The sequence below is a fragment of the Seriola aureovittata genome, chromosome 10, assembly GCF_021018895.1.
Source record: "Seriola aureovittata isolate HTS-2021-v1 ecotype China chromosome 10, ASM2101889v1, whole genome shotgun sequence".
Classification (NCBI taxonomy): domain Eukaryota; kingdom Metazoa; phylum Chordata; class Actinopteri; order Carangiformes; family Carangidae; genus Seriola; species Seriola aureovittata.
In genome coordinates, this window is record NC_079373.1 from 3,617,538 (window position 1) to 3,640,129 (window position 22,592).

At 39.0% G+C, this 22,592-nt stretch overlaps 1 protein-coding gene across 1 annotated transcript in view; it reads right to left on the bottom strand.

The window, feature by feature from the left end:
- Positions 1-3,653: 3,653 nt before the first annotated feature.
- The window catches only part of znrf1 (zinc and ring finger 1), a 67,070-nt gene continuing 48,131 nt past the window's right edge, over positions 3,654-22,592 (bottom strand). Inside the window, exons 2-5 of the mRNA XM_056387837.1 lie at positions 21,758-21,853; positions 9,532-9,637; positions 7,009-7,100; positions 3,654-5,516 (exon numbers count right to left, since the gene is read on the bottom strand). Of these exons, the coding sequence (XP_056243812.1) occupies positions 7,043-7,100; positions 9,532-9,637; positions 21,758-21,853 (260 nt within the window). The 3' untranslated portion in view covers positions 3,654-5,516; positions 7,009-7,042. The remainder of the gene's footprint in view (positions 5,517-7,008; positions 7,101-9,531; positions 9,638-21,757; positions 21,854-22,592) is intronic.

Below are 22,592 nucleotides of genomic sequence, written 5' to 3' on the forward strand. Positions count from 1 at the left end.
AATAAGACACGAACTAAAAGGGGTCCTTCATGTTAAATGAAGGTACTGTATTTATGTATCTGTGTGTCTGAGGCGAGTGGACAAGCAGGCAGTTCAGTGGGGTTACTGTCAACTGCAGCAGCAGCAGCAGCCTGAAGCATACGTCATTCCTAAAAGAGATCATCCCCCTCTATTAGTCGTGCACCATGATACACTTGGAACATTGTGTGCCACACAACAGGCAATGAGGTTAGCAGTTATCATTATTATTTGGCTTCTCATGGCCCACTGTTATGCACCATGATCCTGCTCAAGTTAACACTGCCCTCTGCCTCAAACCCTCCATGTGTCATGGCCTTAATAAGGAACAGGGATGATCTCAGCACTAAAAGGATTGTAACACTTTATTTGAAGTGGTGCTCATGAGGTATCATATCCATATTATGATCACAAGTGATTTAATATTAGATGTGATATAATAAGGAAAAAACTCTTCTGGGATTGAATACTTTTGCTGAAAACAATTTCATACCACATTCAGACTTCGCTAAAGCCGCATTAGACATCGTCACATGATGGCTGCTCTGAAGGCCGCAAGAGGCGACTGTTTAACAAAATGTGAAATTAAATTCCCACGATTTCTAAAGTCAAGTCACAAAGCATATGTTTACCAAAAGAGTGCGGGATGCTTCATGAAGAATAACAAAAAAAATTGATTTAAAAATGAAAACTTTCAACTCCTCAGAGTCAACTCATCACTCTTTCTGCAGAGATATGACCATGTCCTGACGCAAGAACTTCATTTGTTAAGAGTGTGTAATTTTGTTTCTGAAGAACTGTAGTATTTTTAAATGCTAATTGCAGCTTTAATTTATGGCATCATACACTCTAATGCTAATTGTGTTCTGTGTGTAATTAGTAATCAATTTTTTGGTGACTTGATGGGAGTGGAACAAACTAAACGCCACAACCTCGACATTTTATTACCTTCTTGAGTTTTATGGCTAACGGACGTGTTAGCAAACAGTTGCCTATGTACACATCAGTCAGACACAGAGCAATATCAGCAATCATTTGGGGTCATTTGTTTGTTGTCTCCTTTTAGCTCAGTTTTCAGTTAGCTCCTGATAGAAGTATGTGCTAAAGAGACAATGTTCACTAGCAGTCTAACTTTTTCTTCTGGGAAGTGCTGGGCAAGAAGCGTAGACTGGGTTTACAGTGTACATAAACTTTCTTGCTATAAAAAGGAGCCTGCTGCTGTTGATGAAAGTGATGAGAGTGAACAGAAAACAAAAGTTTCAGCCTGTAAAACCGAAACAAAACACAAGCTACAATCTCCACAGAGCTGAAGAAACTCTTCTTTGTGGGTTCAACACTACATTGTTAATATAAGAATACAAATTAGTGCAGCTTCAATATCTGGCTCTTCAGTCACTAAATACTCCACTATGTTCACCAGCTACTTATGAACTCTGTCTTTTGGCGGGAAAACAAAAACATTGAGCTTAATAAGTCTAAAACACTATGTAGCGCAGAGGGGGACGGCAGAGCTTGGTGATTATTCACTCTGGGATCGTCACTATGAGAAACCCTTTTCACATCCCACTTCACTGAATCACATAACTTTTACTCGTGCAGCTTTAAACTAACTGTGGTGCATCCATACATATGTTTACAGACCTTATAATTCCTCCTAATGTACATTTTAAGTGAAGTTTTATGGAAAGACTCTTATGATAAGGGCCCCAATGCACTGTGCTGACTTCATCATTCATCTTTTACAGAAAATGGAAATCCTCATGACTGGTTCAGAGAACAGAGCAGCCCATGTTGAGTAAATGGTTAACTCCCAACTTTCCACATTTTAGGCAGTTTTCTGCAGCTGTCAGCTTCAGAGCTCTACAGAGGCCCCTTTGAGAGTAGACTGCAATCAGTTACTTCCTGGTATTAACACCTATAAAGGTGACTATATAGCAATAAAAGCAAGGGGGGCAACTTCTCCACCCATCAAAATTTAAGTTTAGTGCAAAGTTATACCTCTAGACTTAGAATGATTGATAGATGAAAATATAGTAGGCTGCCAGATGCCCAGATAGTTCTCCACGGACACATACAGTGATACACACACACACACACACACACACACACACACGTCGATCTGAAAACTCTCCTGAAGACGAGGTTTCCCACAAAGTCTTGTAGAAGTAAGTCCAACTCTTACACAGCATTTTCCAACAGTGAAACAGGAGTCAAGGGTGTAAGAGGTGGGGTCAGCGTGTTTTTTTTGCAACTGGTTCAACATTGTTTATCATAAAGGTCGCCATACGTAGACAAAGTGATGTCAAACTAGGATATTTCCTTAAGCTACAATGGAGTTTGATAGCAGATGGTATTATTACCAATGTTCAACCATAATTCAAGTAGAAATTAGTCGATGAAAAGTAAAACAGACCAATGTTGACCACCTTCAGTAGCTTCAATAGACCAGAATGCACTGCAGCTACAAAACATATTAATAAGTAGGCATTAGAAAATGTTTGTTTCCTAAATAAAATCACAACTCCTGAGGTGTATTTTGGTACAAAATATCTGATAACCTATCACAAACCTCTGATGTGTGCAGCAGTGAATAGTGAAACAGTGAAAGCTGGATTTTGTAGAGAATGCATAAAAGGCTCAGCAGTTTAAAGTCCACTTCCAAATTGTGGTTAAATTTGAGATGATATCAGCAACTGTGTCCCTATGTCCCAAAACATTTTCAATTCACTGCAGCTCTAATTTTTACTTCTCTGGCTTCTTCTCCATAGAAATGGTAGCTAAGACTCATGGGTATTGTAGTGTTTAGATCCATCCACCGTGCCAAAAAAACAATAATGACTAATTGAAACAGGATCACACAAACCCTGTTTAGAAAAAGTGGATACATCACATTTGATCATAAAATAACTCATGGGGTGTGTTGAACATTTCACGGTGGATTTTTCATTGAAGACCAACTTTAGCCTGATGTACCATTAATATACAGGTATGATCGCATTGTATGTCTATAGGCTAATAGTAATGTCAGCATTAAAGGTCCCATATAGTCTAAAGGTAGATGTCCATGTGTTGTTTGATTATAAAGCAGGTCTAGGTTCTATACTAAGATTGTAAAAGTATCAAGGCCTCAGTCCACAGAGAAATACACACAGCCTGTATTCAGCAACTGAGCCTTAAAACCAGCCGTCAGGACTTCTGGAACTTTGTGATGTCACAACAAAGCAGTCACCATCCTCAGCGATGCCCCAAGCCCCGCCCACCTGGACCACCTGGACCCACCATCCAACCCTGCAGGATTTGGTTTCTCTGAGTGTTTACCTGAAATCTACTATATTTTTATTGAATCACTCAGAAAATAGTGAGCCAATCAGAAGAGAGGCTCAAAACCTCCTCTCTTCTGATTGGCTCACTGACCTGTTGTTACTAGAGCTCCAGAGAGAAGCCTGAGAGAGGAGATGTAAAACTACATTGAGATGGTTTTTAGTTCTTAAAACCACAAATATATCTTCTTATGGATCAACACTTCAAATAAAACACTGGAAAAGTGTGAAATATGGAGCTTTAAGATGGGAAGCTGAGTGTTGGTCTGTTGTGTAAGTTGTATATGGATCACAGAATCAAAGTTCAAAACAGAGTGTCATCTAGCACAATTTATTCCACCATTTGTTTACAGTAGCTTTTTGTAAATGCAGTTTGTTTGTATGATTTGGTTTGTAGTAGTCTTCATAAATCAGCTCTGGCATTCTGAAGAGTGAGTAACACCTCACATGACTGGAATATTAAACAAATATTGTTAAATATGAACAAATGAATAAATAAGCCCCGTTCAGTGGATCCACAGTGGGACTACAGAGTCCGCTTTCAGGTCTGAGTGGCTCACGTCTCCAGTCGAAGTTAACCAGACCTACTCTAGCAGAAACACAATGTGGGGAACCGACAGTAGCATGAGTCTCACACTCAAGCACACATGCACAAACAGTCATATGCACGGAGATACACACACACACACACACACACACACACTCACACACACACACACACAGGCACACATACTCTCACACTCAAGGCTCTCACTAGAAAATGACCAATTGTGATCACATGAAAAAATCTGGCAGATCTAAAAAGAAAGAACTGAGAGAGGTTACATGTATAATTTACAATATGTCATGTCGCTTCTTTGTAGCTGTAAACATCAGCAAAGTAAAGGGAGGACTGCCAGTCGCACACACAGGGAACATGGACATCTACACTGTAAACATTTCAATACATAGACACACAGCACTGTCTCAGTGGGCCCTCTACACTGACCTTTCATGCTGTTTCACACACACACACACACACGCATGCACGCACACGCACACACACACACACCACACGCACGCACACACACACACACACACACACAGTCACTATGCTTCAGCAAAAGCTATTTTGTCACCCTTCCGAGGTCTCTCGAACACACACACACACTCACACACACACACACATGGTGTACATACACATACAGGATGAAGCCTGACACTAGAGCATCCCTAACGTACATGTTACACAGTAGGAGCGTAAACAACATTGCTGGCCTCTTCGTCCCTCCCAATCAGAACTGAGCGTGCTCAGACTACTCCTCCATCCCCAGTCCGTCTTCAGCTTCCCCCCTCTATTTTGTACATACAAGACAAGCTGACATCCCAGGTTTTTTTTTATTTTTTTTTATGCTAAACCCTCCCTGCCTGCCCAGGTGTGCATAAACCCGATCTAAGGTTTTGATGTAATTCTTATGAGTCAAATTGGCGAGGAAGGACACAGAACTGAGGCAGGAACTATGAGAGAGAAGCACACCGGGACCGAGTCTTTTATGTGAGGATGTCACTGAGTCGGAGTCCTGTTGTGAAATGAGAGGCCCACTGAATATTGTACAAGACTGTTTCTCATAGCAAGCTTCTGCAATTCAACAATCATCCATTTGTCCTCTCTTCCAATCTTCGTCTTCTTTTTCTTCTTCTTCTTCTTCCACCCTCATCCCTCCTGCCCCCTCCCTGCTCTGTTCCCTCTCCTCTCCCCAGTTAAGGCCATGGGAGGGTTGGACACAAATGACCGACAGGATTGGATCCAGATACAAGATGGAAGGCCAGCTGCTGGAGACCTGTAAGGACCTGAGCACCTCAGAGAGGCAACTGGCCACGGCTGATTTGGAAGGGGAGTTGAGGCCTGATGAAGCCCTTTCAGGGATTCTGTTTGCCAGGATATGTGAGGGGGGGGAGGAAGGAATGTGGATTTTTAAAGCAGTCTTCTCAGCAGATGTAAAATGGTGGGCTCGGGAGGGGCCCTTTAATGTACAATGGTTTGACGGTCACGTTTTTTTTGGTTCAGTTCACAAGGAATAATTATCTTGGTTAGGATGATGGATTCTGTCAGGATAAGTATGTGTTGATCGCTTTGATTGTTTCATCGGATTTGGTTGCGTCTGTGTCCAGATATCCATGGCAGGACCACGAGATGTTCTGCAGACAAAGAGGAGGAAGGGACAGACACAGAGAGAGAGACAGGGAGTGTTTTAGTTAAATGTGGTTCATTAAGCAACATATTCGTGGATGAAAATGATTTCAGTGGCTCAGATGATAATAATTTGTGCAATTTCATAAACACACTCTGTATATAAGAGTGAACCATAGAAAAACAGAGACTGTATAGATGTGACTTTTTCTACCAATATTTGTGTTCAAGAGAAGACATTCAGATGATTTCATCTTTAACCCTAATATTATTCTAGGATTCGTCATTGTTAGCCATGCTAGCACTTCAACTCTATGTGCAATGTGCATTGGTCAGCCACCACTTTGGTACAGACTGAAACATCTCAAAAAATACTGGATTACCATGAAATTCAGTACAGACATTCATTGACTTGATCCCTTTCATCTACAGCCTTCATGAGGTTAACATTTATGTGTTTTAGTATAATTCATACTAAATCCCATTGAGCAGCTACTGGATGGATTGTCATGGAATTTTCTTAATGACTTTGGTGAACCTCTGGGTGACTTTTCTCCCAGCACGACTAGGTCAGAAATTTCACTTAACCAGTGGAATATGTCAAAATCTACTGGCTGGATTACCAGATTACCAGATTAAGTGAACATGAATGTTTTCCAGAGGATGTATCATTTCCCCCATTTTCTTTTGTAATGTGTCAACAACTATTAGATGGATTGCAATGAAATTTGGTGCGGGCATTCATTCCCATCAGGATGAATCCAAATGACTTTGGTGATCCTATGACTTGGTGCTGTCATCAGGTCAACATATTCATTTCTTCAACACTTTAGTTTATGAACCTTCACCTGAAAGACTAATGACATTCCCATCAGTCAAACATGCCCGCTTGACATCATCATGTTTCCATTGTCACTGAGAACATGTTAGCAAACTAAAATTAGCATTTAGCTCAGAGCACTTGTGTGTCTAAGTACAGTCTCATAGAGGTGCTAGCATGGCTGTAGACTCTTGGTCTTATTACAGTATGAATGTGTCCTATTCTAGGTGTTATGTTTTATTGTGGCTGTATCTTCTCTGTAAAGAACTATGTGGCTTGACCTTTGAAAGGTTCTATACAAATAAAGATATTATCATTTAAATTTTTCATCATAAAAATTTAAAATTAAAATTATTTTTATTTCTAAAAGCTTCAATTAGTCTTTTGAAACCCAGGATACTAATAATACTTCTAATAATAACACAGATACTGACACAGATTCATACAGGAATAAAATCTCACCAATTTCTAACAATTTCTGGTTCTGTTTAAAGGGCTTCCCATTCACAACAATATCTATAATACTTCAACTGAATTTGTATCCAGTCAAATGCATCAAATCCATTATATCAATGGAGGAAAAAGTCAATCTGGATATTTAAAGTAAATATGAGCTTCTGCTTTACTTGCACACTCTTATCTTTTAAACATTAGCATTCACAGTGTGTGCATGGTCTCACCTTGAACAGTATTCATAGTGGGCCTGGTGGTAAGTCAGTCAGATGGGTGTTCAGGGCAGGACCGATTGATCTCAAACCATGAGTCTATACAGCTGCAGATACACATAGACACACAGTTACTTTACACAACCACTAGTCTACAGAATACAGAGGACACTTAGCGCACTAAGCTGACTAATCAAAAGGTCAGTCATCAGGGCTTGAGAAAAATTACAGTCAGCAAAGTCATAATTAAAAAATACAAAAATACATCTAATTAAACAAGGGACATCGTAAGATATCGACTGAATGATAGTGTAGTGTTAAACGGATTCAGTACTACAGAGGATTGCTGCTGAAGCAACACAAAGGCATGTAGGAAGGCCTCCACAGTAACAGAACATACACAAAATGTAAACATATAAATAAGACTCACTCATATGTGCATTATTTTAAACTTGTAACATTTCACATTGTGACTGTGTTTTATGGAACCATCAGTATTTTTGTGTGGTAGAGGAAGACCATTTAATAAAGTGAAAGTAGCTATTTAAGTGAAAGTAGTGAACCACAATGTAGAAGCACTCCATTACAAGTAAAAGTCTTGCATTCAAAATGTTACTAAAGTAACACCACAGAACTAGAACCAGTAAAACTTTATTTTGTCAAAAATAAAAGTACTTATTTTGAAAACTAGCACCATCTGAGGATTATACTGTTGTATAATATTAAATACTTTTGGAATATATCGCAATATATAAGAAGTATTTCACATTAATGTTGTTATTGAAGAGGAACCAACTACTTCTGGGTGTTTTTATGTAAAACAGTACATCTATGTTTTGCATGTAAAATCTTTTTCTGGAAAATTACAGTACAGCTGTCATATAAATTAAGTTTTGTAAAAAAATAAATAAATAATGAAATAATGCTCAAAATGTAATTAAGCAACTTTAAGACTCTCCAGCCAATAGATGCATTTAAATTGGCGTTAAAAAATGCATTTAATGTGGTTAAAGCAGGAGTGATTTATGAATGAAAGACTGATTGATTCTGACAGTATCTGTTTTATAATGTATGAAAACTTCTCCTTCAGTTCATTAAATCCCTGCAGCCACTCGAAGGCAGCAGGACGCATGTGTTGAGAAATCTACAGCCGCTGATTTGAGAAGTGCTGAGCCACGACCATTCAATTTATTTACCTTTATTAATTAGCATGCAACTAATCCTGTGCATCATCACCTTTCTTTACAACTTTGTTTTTTCCAAGTTTTTGTTTTTCAGCAGTTCATGTTTTATTCTTGAAATGACTAAAATGTAAATACTGCTGTATCACAGTTTAAGATTTGAAGTGACAATTTAAAATATGAGACTGAAAAAGCATTGGATCAATATGATCATATACAATCACTGAGCACTTTATTAGGAACACTCGTACGCCTTCTTTTTCATGCAATTATCTAATCAGCTAATCATGTGGCAGCAGTATAATGAATTTCTGAAGCTTCCGGTGAGCAGCAGCTCTGTGGAGGAAACATCTTGTTGGTGAGAGAGGTCAGAGGTCAGAGGTCAGAGGAGAATAGACAGACTGGTTGGAGCTGACAGAAAGACTACGGTCACTCAGATAACCAATCTTTACAACTGTGGTGAACAGAAAAGCTTCAGAGGGAACAACATGTCCAACTTTGAGATGGATGGACTACAACAGCAGATGGTGTGATGGATGTGGATTTGTGCTGAGGCAGCAGATGGTCAGGTCAGAGTTTGAATCCATGGACCCAACCTGCCTTGTGTCAACAGTCCAGGCTGCTGGTGGTGTGATGGCTTTGGGAATGTTCTTATCACACTTGGGGCCTTTAATACAAATCAGTCTTGGTCTGAGTGTCACAGTCTCTCTGAGTAGTGTTGCTGACCATGTTCATCCCTTCATGGCCACAGTACCATCTGCTAATGTCTACTTCCAGCAGGATAATGCTCCATGTCACAAAGCTGAAGTCTCAAACATGGAGCAGAGTCAGAGGAAAGTTTCAACATCTTGAGGAATCTATGACATGAAGACCTGAGGCTGTTTGAGAGCAAAGAGAGGAACTACCCAGTGTTAGTGTGGTGTTCCTAATAAATTGCTCAGTTAGTGTAAATGGCTTCACCAAGCTCTGCTAATGGGATAAACCAGTAGTGCTGGGGTAAAACACTGTTTCTGATGGTAAATATATAAAATAGCCACTTAGCTGTAAGAGTTTTGACACTCACTAGCAGCTATCAGTCATCTCCAGCCTGCTCTCATTTCTTTATGCTAATTATCCCGAGCTATCAAGGCTGATTTGACAGTGATATATGAATGTTTAGAAATGCTACACGCAGCACCTTTATTATCCAGTGATATAATATATATAATATCTAAATCAAAGGCAACGAGCACTGTCCATCTTATCTTATCCAGTAAGTGGATTTAATTAGAAGAAGTGCAAAATGATATAACGGGCAGTGATTCAAGTGTGTGTGTGTGTGTGTGTGTGTGTGTGTGTGTGTGTGTGTGTGTATCACCTTTTGTGGTAGATGCAGAGGCACGGCAGTCTGGCTATGGTGTCCCCTTGCTGCAGTTCCTCTAGACAGATCACACACTCACCGGCATCCCTCGCCAACACATCATCTAAGGTGGCAGGCGCACACACACACACACACACACACACACACACACACAAAGAGCAGAACACATATCAGTATGTACCAAAAACAGTGACATTTTCATAGTCTGACAGCATATCAAACACAGCAGAGGGCAGTAGGGGGAGCAGCTTGGTGTATTATACACAGTAGATAGTTGTTAGTTCCTGATTGTACCAATGCACAATGAGGACATTTAAGATGAGGAGGAGTCTTGAGTTTGTTTCAACAGTAAAGAAATAACAATGCCCATCACATGGAAATTCAACACTAAGTATTTTTCCTTCCACACATTTACTAACTGTAATGAATGCAGGCTTAAGAAGTCATGAATGGTTTTCACACTAAGGCCAAAAGTGCTATAAAATGTATTCCCATTTTATTTTAATTCATTTAAGAAATATTTTGAATAATATTTAACTCCATAATGGAATATTGTAGCATTAACATTAACTGTGTTTTTATGTTATGATTTGAGAGGTATCCTAACAGAATAATAACGAATACACATCGAAATCACCATATTAAAAAGAAGAATGGTGATGACAGATCACAGTTACCAGGTGACATAGTAACTCAACAACCTTTATAGTTTGCAAGTTTTTCAAATATGCCACAGATGGAAAAAGCTGAGCAGGTGATGGAAATATAATATAAAGAAATACTGATACAACTCAACTCTCAAAACCGTCTGAGACAACTATCACTTCTACTCTACTCTGCATTACTCTGCAAATAGAACAGAAGCTAGTTGTCACCCAAGTAGGAAACGATGCTAATAACATATCCCCTGATAGGTGACATATATGGCAACATCACTCTTGATATAGGGCTATATACAGTCTGTCAAATACAGTGTTACATTTCTGTATGGGTGCCCACACTGGCAATGCTAATTACATTTGCTAATTAGCACTTAAGTATTGATCTTTCGATTATAGAGCTAATCCTCAACATCTTCAGGTCAATATGTGGGTTGATGGGTCCAAAATGTTCCATGACACCAGATTTCTGCCACTGTGGGGCAACAAAGACTCTGTGGCCTAATACTAATTAATACTAATACTAGCTTGCTACCAGCGTGTTCAGTGAGTCAGAAGCCTCTCCACATTCAGTTGTGAATACAACATTACATACTGTGGCTTTAAGAGCCAAGGTGGTTGCAGCTAGTCACCTATTATCTGTATTTTTGTGTGTAATCTTTGGTGCTAAGCTAATAACTGCTGTATTTTATAGCACCCTTTTCTGCTTTAACTGCTTATAGTTACTGTTCTCTTTGTCTGTTCAATTCAGAGCTTTACTCCTCCCCCAAGGGCATATTTTAGGCAACGTTATTTGCAAATTTAAAAACAGACAAAAAAAAAATAAAAATACATAACAAAAATACAAAACCAATTGCCAATTAGGACCTGATTGATTATGGTCCAAGACTACAGACGCTCATTACCAGTGCATAAGAAATGCATTTATACTCATCAGTCTATACAAAGATAAACTGTCCATCACATGATGTTCACAAGTCTTATGGCTTCTGGAATAAAACCAAACTTTCTTCTACTTGGTCATATGATCTATAAACTCATTTCTAATGACACTGGTTTGAAGAATTCATAAGGATCATGTGTGGAGTTACTGATAATCATAAACGCCCTTTGAGGACTTGTTTACTATTGCATGAACAAGAGATCTTTGTGTTTTGCCAATAATTGTGGAGCTGAGATTAATGACACCTTGTAATTGATTTGACGAAGTTCAATCTACTTTTAGCTCTGTTTTTGTCTCCACCAGTAAAAAAAACACTAAAAAGCACCGTAGAGCACTGCGAGAAACTGCAGAGTGGAATGATAATTCCCAGCTCAGAGTGATCCTTTAAATTACACATTTTCATTTTATCCATTGTTTATATGAAAATATAGATAAATACCAAAGGAACAAATTGCAAAAAAGTTTCCACTGTCACACTGCTTTGGATGTAAAACTGATGTTATCTACAAAATCCTTATAGCTGCAAGATCTACAGCTGTTAGATAAATGGTAATAATATAATAAAGTCGTAACATTTAAGTACAATGTCTGAATAAATATACATCACATCTGTATGTCACATATTATTGCCTAAATACTAAACAATAGATAGATAGATAGATAGATAGATAGATAGATAGATAGATAGATAGATAGATAGATAGATAGATAGATAGATAGATAGATAGATAGATAGATAGATAAGGAGAGGGGGGCAGACGATGAGATGGAGACAGAAGACGTGCTCTGACTGCAAATCAGCTTAGTTCCTCAACAAACTCCCATAACCCAGCTCTCCTCCTCCCTCCCGCTCCCATTCTCTATATCTCTATCCTCTCCTGACCCCTCTTCCTCTCTTCTATTGTTCATTGTAGCACGCCCTTCTATCCCTCCATCCTCTGCCACCCTCCTGAAAACACCCAGCATCTCTCGTACAGAGCGCTCTGGGTTAAATCATAGGAATCTACATACACTGTGTGACAACAACAACACAGCAGCTCTACTCGTCCTCTTCCTCTTCCTCAAATTGCCTTAGCACACAAATCCAACCAGGAAACACTCAGATTAATCAGCTCCCAAAAAGTCTGCATAGTTTAAGTGACATGACTTTGCCTGTTTGACAGCGAGTGCAGAGTGAATTCAATCTAAAGTCAACATCTGATCCAAGCTTTAATAATCAAGTGAAGAGGCTTGTTCAATCTTGTTTCTTTCACCTGTAAAATGGTTAAAAAGATGGGGTCATCTGGATAAAGTTAGTGCCCAAGCTTATCGCAGACCAGAGCATGTAACCCCTGGTCTAGCTAACCTCCATTGACTGAATTTTACAGCTGATTTTATTGTTAATCTAAAAGAACGTCCATGATCTTGCAGCTACATTATGAGCATGTGATCTGAAATCCAGTTTGAGCTGGAACTAGGTCATTGCAGTACAGAAGGTAACATACTGTCCTACGCTATAGAGCAGACTGAGAGTTTAAAGACCTGCACGTGTAGTCATGAAGCTGCAATGTGCATATGAAAGTGCTGAAGAAACTAATATTCCGGTTTGAAGATTTTTGAACAAGTTCTCCACATTAAATTTAAAAATATATAATTTGTCTGTGTCCTTTTGAAAAGTATTTTCTGATCTAGTTCATCACTTTGTCCTGCAGCTTTGACACTGATGAGAGTTGTGAGAAGTAAAGTGAAAAGTTGGAATTTGAAGCTGTGATCTGAAAATGGTTCACCATCTGAGGAGCATGAATAAACCCTAAATGTCACAGCAATCTATCTGGACAGATAGGTAATCTGACATTAAAATCCTTAGGCTGCTATCACAGAATGTAAATAAGAAGAGACTACCCTTAATATTACATACACATTCTACATATACAATATGTTATGTAATATATATTATTTAATCAAGGATTATAACACATGTGCAGGGTACGTAAAAAGTGTGTTCAAAATCCCTCCCTATTTGCTACACTATATGTACTGTCTGTCTTTTATAGGATTGTCTGAATTCTGAGCATGAATCTTTAACTCCATATAGTGGAAGTAGTTTGACTCATGGATTGCATTCCTTATTCATCCATCAAAACATAAGCAAATGAATGAATAATGATGAATAAAACAAATGACTTTAGGTCAAATTCATTCAAAGTTGACTTACTACTACTTTCTGGAACTCATGGGAAATGTTGCGCATTGCTAACAAAGTAATTGCATTATCTTAAACGAAAGAGGCATTCCATCTTTAACATCCTGTACAACAGCAGATACTGGTTTAAACTAGGATATATAGATGTTTTAGCTTTTTAGAAAAACTGTTGAAAAAAATCTGGGGTGAAATTCCCAGGAATAAAATATGAAATTATGGATGACATCAAAATAAATTGTACCAGGACAAAAGTCATGACATGTGAAATATGTTACAAATGAGACTGTGATCAGAACATGAGGAAATGGGATGTGAGGTTGTGCAGACTCTTCCAGGTCTCTGCATCATTAGCTCTCTTCTCACCTGCCCCTGTTTCCCTCTTGACTTTCAGCTGTCTCTCCCGGTTGCCTGCCTGCCAAAAGACATTTGGCATCTAGCACCTTCACATCAGTTATGAGCTGGAGGAGTCGCTCTGTGCTTCTCTGAATCACAGCACTAAATTCCCTCTTTCTTGTCCCTTTTCGTGTCCTCCAATGACCTGAGCTGCAGGAGGTAAACTGCACACTCACTCTTTCGCTTTCTGCGCCTCCATACCACCCTCCTGACTTCTATGTCTGTATCTGCACCCCCCCCTCTGTGCGAGGGGCTATATTTAGTGGAAGGCATTAAAATATCATCATGCAAAGTCGAAGCCCAGAAAAGATCCAGTGGTCAGCTCACGTGGACTCGGTGCTACCAATAACCCTCACCTGCGTCACACCAACTAAAATACACAGCACATACACACATAACACATTTTATTTCTGTGTTCTGTGTCCATTTCATTTAGTACATATAGATTTATGCACAAAATTAAAGCTGCAGTCTAACTTTGTGCTCATTCAGGGCAGCAAGGATGGAGAATTTAGAGTCATATTTGTTATCGGTATGCAGTGAAAATGTCAGAAGAGTCTCTTAGCATCTCCAACCTTGTTAAATGTGCTCTGTTTGGTGTCTAACCATGCAACACTTTAATATATAACTTATTTGTAATATTTTTATGAACCAAAACATCGTAATGTGGATAGGTGCTGTCAAAATGCTTCACCATAGGGATGGTGTTAGCCAAGTGATGAGTAGTGCCTTGTGTTTGTCAGACATAATGTTTGAAGTTCTGCTCTGTCTCATCACAACCTATGCTCTTAGAGTCTTTGCTGTTCAAATAACTCCAAGCAGGCTGTCATATGTCTTTTACTCAAAGTGGCATCTGTCTAGCCACTGAAGCTTAAAGGCCTGATTGATGGAGAGCTGCTGAGATGGTCGTCCTTCCGGCAGGTTCTCCCATCTCTGCAGGGGACCTCCCTGACCAAGACTTGGTTTCACAGACTCTACGAAGAGTCCTGGTTGCTCCAAACTTCTTCCATTTCACAGTTTTGGGGCCACTCCTGGAAACACTCAAAGCTTTAGAAATGGTTTTACACCCGTGCTCTGATCCATGCCTCGGCCGTGTGAATTGTGCGACCTTATATACACACAGGTGTGTGCCTTTCTAAACTATGTCCAATCAACTCAATTTGCGAAAGGTGGACTCTAATCAGACTCTAAACAATTAAAGGACAATTAAGGACAATTAAAGCAGACAGGATGTGCCAGACCACAGTACCACAACAAAGGGTCTGAATACTTGTGAATAATGTGTGCCCTCCCTTTGGTCTTAGTCAGCACTCGTGCAGCAGTATTTTGAGTAACTGCTTTATCATGTTGTTTGTTAGACCACAAAGGAGAGCGTTACAATACTCAAAACTGTTGGTTATAAATCAATCTGTGTTGCTCAGAAAGAGAAATAACCTCACTTTGTAGATGTCCTTCAGATGATAACATTTTGTTTTTATGACACATACATCATGAGCTTTGAAATTAGAATCAGAGTCAAAAACCACTCCTAGATTTCTTGCTTCTTAGATTGGGCTGAGTCCGCTGCCCAGCCTCTACAAATTAAAAAGTAGTGGTCCCAAAATGTATCCTTATGGTACCCCACAGGTAACCTTAGGTAGTATTGGATGGAGGAGTGCTACAAAAAATGATACAAAAAAGTTTTCTTCTGCAAGGAGGTAAACCTCTTAATTCTGGACAATTAATTATAATTATCTATAAGAATCTGGTGGCTGCTGTCAAGATTTGTTCCGATATTGTTCACTTATTTTAGCGGGGCAGTCTCTATGCTGTGATGTGTTCTAAAACCTGATACAGAAGTCAACATTAAGGGGAGGTTGGAGGTGAAGTAACATGTGGAGAGCTTTGGTTTTGATACTGTTCTCCTGAGGGTTTCAGCATCGACCAGGTTAACACGTTCCAACCTTACATCACTCTGTACACAGGTTATAGATAAAACTACAGTGTGCTTGCTCGGCTGGCAGACACCAGATCTAATGCTGATTATTAACAATTTATTTCTTTTTCTTTTTCACACCATCCATAGAGTTTAGACATTTTTTTGTGTCAATATTTTTGAACCAATCCAAAACAGACCTGTGAAAAATGTACTTGAACCTGATGTCCAAAATATTAGTTTCCTGATTCCTGATCAGAAAGGGACCTGAGGTCCTGTCAGAGCTGGGGCCAATGGGACCCTACTGAACTACATTCCAGCCTGACTCAGGTCCTGGGTCAGTTCTCAGATACTAAGAGTAGACATTTGAAAATGTCTAGTCCATGTCAGCGTTGGATTCTGGAAGCACAGCTTGTAAATGTTATTTCTAGTTCAGGGTCTATTCACATGTTTATCATTTTATTCCCTGTAAATGAAACAAAACTAAAACATGGATGATGTATAATATATTTTAGGATTTACTGTACAAGACAGTTGAGCAATGATAATTAAAAACCAGCTATGGACTAGTTGTGCTAGACGCTTCAACTAAGCAATAATTTAATCATCAGTGTCAGTACAAATAGAGCAGAAAAGTCTGCAGACTAATTCATCTGCTCCAGTCTGATATCTATTGTACAGCAAATGTGTGTGTGTGTGTAATGGCCTTGCTCAGAGATGTGTTGATGTGTAACACTCAGTAGGTCCAGGTGATTGACAATAGACGCCTGAGCATGCTGGGAATTGAGATAAGCTGCAGCTCGGCCTGTTTTGTGGGTCTCAAAAATCCAAGAGAACAGAGAGAATGAGAGACAGGGAGAGGGAGGGAAAAAAGACAGAGAGAAATTACAGAGAGATTACACAGCGGGAACAGAGGCGGTCGGACAGACGGACTCACAGAGGAAAGAGGGACAGAGGGGGAATGAGAGAGTAATTTGCTGGAAATAAAGAGTGACAAGACAGACAGAGCTGGAGAAAAAAAACAGAGGAATTATGGGAGTCTTTCTCCTTTTACCCTCTCTCCTCTCATCCGTTATCAGCCATCAGGGTACTCCATCACTCTGGATCCCATCTTCTTTAAGACAGTTTCACTCTCCCTGTCTCTGTCATTCAATCTTGGTTCCACTCAGCCTGAATTTAGCTGCAAGCTTGAAATTTACATTAGTTCTTACTGCACTGGCCTTGTGGGCCTAGTTGGCTGCTATTTGCAGAGCTGTAAAAAATTTTTCCTTTGCTCTCCCTCCCTCTAACAACTTTGCATCATTTAGTCTGTGGTTACGTTATCGTTATCAACAGAAACACAACACTACTGTCCGCACTCTGCGTACCCACACAAACACAGACTCCTACATGGTGACCTTTAGGCTCCATATCAGATGTACATGTACATGTCTGGAGTCAAACAAGTAGCTGTCAATAAACAGGTTGCTAGGGGCAATGAACAGTCAAGGCTGCTGTCAATCATGTGTCTCCAACCGAACCAGGATCAGCAGCCCAGACCATAATTAACAGCAGACTTCTCAAGGAAATAAATAGTAGACTGCAAGGTAGACAGTGTGTCTGCAGCAGTATTCTTATTATGTCACTTTGGACACAGAGTAACAATAATTTGTTGATTTGTATTGTGACCATAAGGCTTTTAGAAAATTTAGATATTTATCTTTTATACTAAAGCTGTGATGGACCAACACACTCATCAATTCAAAACAGCAGTAAAAAAGAGTAGCACAAAGAAAATGAAGACCTCATGGGAATTTTATTACTGATCACAACTTTCAGGCTACATTCACAAAAGACATTTTAGTTTTAAAACGTATCACTTTTTATATTTTTACCTCTGATGTTCACACTACTCCAGAGTTTTCAAGCCCCTTAAACAGGGACTTTTAGTTTGAAAACTCCAGGGTGGTGTTTTGGTCTGGGCTGGCAGAAACTGAGACTTTTGGAAATGAGAACGCAGACACCAGCGTTCACTTCCTGATTGGGTATTATCAGTCACAACATATCCTTCCCTGATTTGTCACGTTCCTATCACATGACGCTTCTCTGAAAGAAAACAACAACTCTCAACCTGTGTTTTCTGCCACCATGTGTTACCTTCTCTAACAGTTCCACGCTTGTCTCGACAGAGATCGTTTTCGTTTTAGAACGCTGTTTTAAAATGAAAGATATTAGTCTGAATGTAGCTCAGACTCAGTCCCTACAGGAACAAAACTCACCTCTGCAGAGTCAATATTACTGACTTCAGTAATATCCCAGTCAGTAACATTCAGAGTTCTCAACTAAAAACCTTATATAGAGCCTATATCACTCCCTCCAGACTCTGCTGGCATAGCTGTGGACAAGTAGGTACTTTGATCCGTATGGTGTGGCACTGCTTACAGTCAAAAATATAATGATGAATGTAAACTTCTTTCCTTGCCCTGTGCTGGGGTCTAGGGCTACAAAGCTAAGCTCCAAAAAAGAAAGGAAAATATCAGGCCCAGCCTTTTTGGCTGTGAAGAGGAAGATTTTGTGCAGATAATGAATTAAATAATATATTTACCTATTTAGTCAGTTTTATGTCTGTTGCCAAAAACCACAAATTTGCCCAAAAGGGCTTTACAATGTGTATATACATATATACATTGGCTGTATTGATTTAGTAATGTTGTTTTAAATATGTTAATGTACATGTCATGTTACAGAACACTGCTAGTATAATGGTAATGGAATTAGCAGCATAGAGTTAGATAGATAGATAGATAGATAGATAGATAGATAGATAGATAGATAGATAGATAGATAGATAGATAGATAGATAGATAGATAGATAGATAGATAGATCAGTTTACAAATGATGAACGTAAACATGAGTGGCGTTCACAGCTCACATTGTACAACAGTTTTACGGCACGCCGCATGACGTATCCATAGACATAAGTTAATTTTCATCTGTATGAACTGAACTTTGAACTAGTTCTTTTTAATAGTGAACTGGAACAACACTTCCTGGCTTCCACAGCCCAACACTGTAACACACTTTTTTACATCACATGGAGATCCAGTGAGACCGAGCTGAGCACTGATCTTTGAAGCTACTGATGGTAAACTTTATCTGTGTTATGACAAATTGAATGAAAGTTGAAGAAGCTTGTTTATGTTCTAAATTTATAGCTCAAGCACCTGAACTGAGACTTTTGACAAGTAATATGTTAAAAAGCAGAAAGGTCAGCATATTAAAGTTATTTTTTTCTCCTCATCCTGTTTGATTAATGTGTAAAATCATACTGAAAAAAAATGAAAAGGTTAGAAAGATGCAAGTGCCATGCATTCTTATCTGGAATACGCAATAATTTGGTTGGTAAAGTTAACTGTGCAGCGTTAAGTGGTTATTAAGTCGTTACGTGTTTACATTGCTGTGTTTTTCTGGAAGGGAACTTCCTGATAAACTTGCACTTTGAGTTTCAGGTTGAGCCATTTCCTCACATATGTTTGACATACATACATAGAAACAAAACGTCATTCTTCAATGATCTCAGTGCAACATAGTTTAGACGATCTTAAGGGTATGAACTCCTACACTGGCAGCAACAACTTGGATTTAAACAAGGCCCGGTGTATTTTTTCTTCCTGTAGCAAACTTGACATGTTGGTGGAATTTTGGTAAAATTCTCTTTAAATTTACATGATTGAAGTCAGCAGCGATGATCAAAAATCCATCAGGGTGTGCTGTTTGTTGCTGGCTGCTACAACAACAAACGGCAGTGACCTCCCTCGGCAGAGAATAAGGCCAGCACTTCATGATTCTAAGCTACGCTAAGTGGAGAACAATCTTTGGATGGAACCACAGCATTTGGGAACCTTTCCTTGTGGATATAAACACACAGTCCATGGCCACGAGTCCCACCAGACAGAGATGATTCCCTGTCATTTCAGTAGCGAGTTAACTCGTCCAGCTCATTGGCTGTGTGCAGAGTGTTGCTGTTTCGCCTCATTTCAATGAAAACAAAGACACAGCAGTTCTTCATTTCATGCCGGATAGTCCATACTAATCATTCTGCCAATCTTCACAAGATTCTGACGGCTGCAGCTGCATAAAATGTCTCTTTTTTCTTACAGTTGAAAACATGTGAAACATGAGGGTTGGATGTGTGGTGGTTTGGCTCACTCTTGATAAAACAAACAGCTGGATGGAGACGGATTAACCTATGAGGCAGCAGTTTTTACTCCTCTCCACACTTCGTCTGCTTCACAACAACAACCCTTTCTTTCTCTATGTTGCTAAACTAACCAATCAGATATGAGGAGGATTTAGACTGAGGTAAACAAGAGGAAAACTTGAGAGGTTACTGTAAATGTTTTCAAAGATGCGCATGTAAATATTTAAACTTGTAAATATGTAAATAATAATTGTATAAACATAAATATGTAAATAGTCAACTGTATAAACACTGTAAATATATTTTTTGTAAATTAACTCAAATATTCAAAATAAATTAACATCTAAATCGTACACATGTAAAATGAAAAACACTGAAATATTTGGGCCACGAGAGGCTGTTGTGTATGTAGGTGGTGTTCAGCTGTAACTGTCAGCCTAAGGTAACAATCCAGTCCTTTTATTTTCTTTAATAAATCAGTAATATAGAATTTAAAATTTTTTGAGAGCCAGAGGATTTTTCATTCACTTGTACTAAAGAGAAAAAAGTCTTCACCCTCTTTCTAACAGAGCGTCTCTTCCATCAGTTCAGTAACCTCTAAAGATAAGACCTGGATTCAGGCGTAAATGCTAATGAATACAACATACTTTAGTCGATTGTTCCATTGATTAATGCACTTCATAAGTAAGCCACAGTAATCATTGATATAATGCTACCTCTGGTAAACAACTGGCTCTGAAGCTTTGTGCTTCACATGTATAGAGAAGCTGAAACATGATACTGGGGTGTTCAGTGGTGACAATTAAAAACAACTCATAATTTTAATCAGAATAAAAAAATTTTTGCTAGCATTCAACAACATACGCCTGGAGGTATTAAGGGAGCCAGATACGGTGCTCCCATTCAGCCTTGCTGCTAATCTGTCCCAGTGCTCGCTGGTGGTACTGCAAAAGCATTTCCCCCATAGACCACCGTTATAAAAGACACATGTCTGTAAAAGTGGTGGTGATGAACAGCTTTGGCCATTGTTGTGTTTACAAGACATACAATTACTAGTTACAATACGCCCTCTGAGCAGTGCTACGTCTTGGAGGCTACAGTGAGAGAATGCTAGCAGCTAACTGGTTAGCATGCTAATTTCAGTAAGAAAGGACGTGATAGAGACATGAGTTAATATTGGCGTTGCTTTCCACCTCTGGAGACAGCTGTTGGTGAGTAAATGAATCAAGTTTGATTATGAACTCACAACATTTCTTCTAGACTGGTAAGTAAACAGCTGCTAATGCTAACGCTGGATATGTGGCAATAGCAAAACTTACAAATAGCTCCTTTACACAATTTGAATCTTATTAAACAGGTTAAGGGTAAAAACATTCTAAGAATATGGTAGTTCCGGTTACTTCTGTCACTATTTGAGTGACACTGTACTGTTAGCTTCTTTCAGAGTTAGCACTGTAGTTTACAGCTGCAGTGAAATGACATGAAATGCTAAAAACAAACACAGACATAACGACTCAGATGGAACCAGTAACATCTTATGAAACAAAAGACGTTACACGCAACTGTTGATTGCCATTAGGGATCTTAGCAGCCTCAGCTGTGTTTGTATTTTCAGAACTGGATGACTGAACATGTCAGGTTGTATAAACTCATTCTATGAATTTTTATGATTTCTCTCATTCCCCTCATTCATATTTATCATGTTTTGGAAGGACTAGCTCAACAACACTGCCGTCTGTAGAGCCACCCATCTTGTTATGAATATTTATCAGCACAGCAGCAGAAACAGGAGACTTGGCACAATATTGGGAAGACCAATAAATATGACCAAGGCCAGAGCCAAAATCAATTCATTATTTATAGCACACCGGTGGGACTGGACTTTTCCTTCCAAATAACAGCTCAGGCCTCCTGCCATACAAAGAAAAGGAAACGACAGTGCTTCCTTACCATTATAGGAGAGGCGAGGCTTGCTTAGACACATGATGAAGTGAACTTCCATCTCATTGGACGCCACAGACTTGGAGCAGACAGGACACTTGAATCCTAGGAAGAAGAACAGAGAACACATAAGTGGAAAATTCAAATATATACACATACCTCTGAAATAAACAAGTAACAACATCACCATGATCCGTGTTTGTGCAGCACCTTCAACCCTGTTAACATCATTAGAAAGCATACTCCTAAGAAGAGGTTGAAGGGTGTTTTTTTCCATAAAAGAAAAGGTGAAAAATGTGTTTCAGTTTTAAACAATGATATCCATTTATCTTCTAAGGTGATGATCTGAAGTCTAGGAGCCTTGATTGTAAATTACCCATCAGCACTTAAGTGTTGCTGTTCTTCTTCAGGGTCGCTGGACCCCATCTAATGACAGACCATGACAAACTGGGTGTGGATGCTGTGCCATATCTTTCTGTGGTATAAAGTCTCTAACTCTAAATATGATCATACCAATGCTGAAATGCTATTTAATGTTACAGATGTTTTACATTTCTTTATTGTGTCCTTCACTGACTTTAAGAACAGGTCCACTCTGGTCCTAACAGATCCATTATCAACTAAAAATCTAAAGAAAAATACTCTGTGCCAGATGTGCTTTGAAGCATTAAATCATTTTTACACCCCTACTCATTTTCCCAGTACTCTGAGAAGAAGCTATTGAACCAGTAAGAACTGTTTCATAAAAGCTAACGTTAAGTGAAGCAGGAGTAAAGAGTTACATTCAACTAAAGGTCAGCACAATGATTTGAGATGAACACAAACTATATAATGTAAACACAGT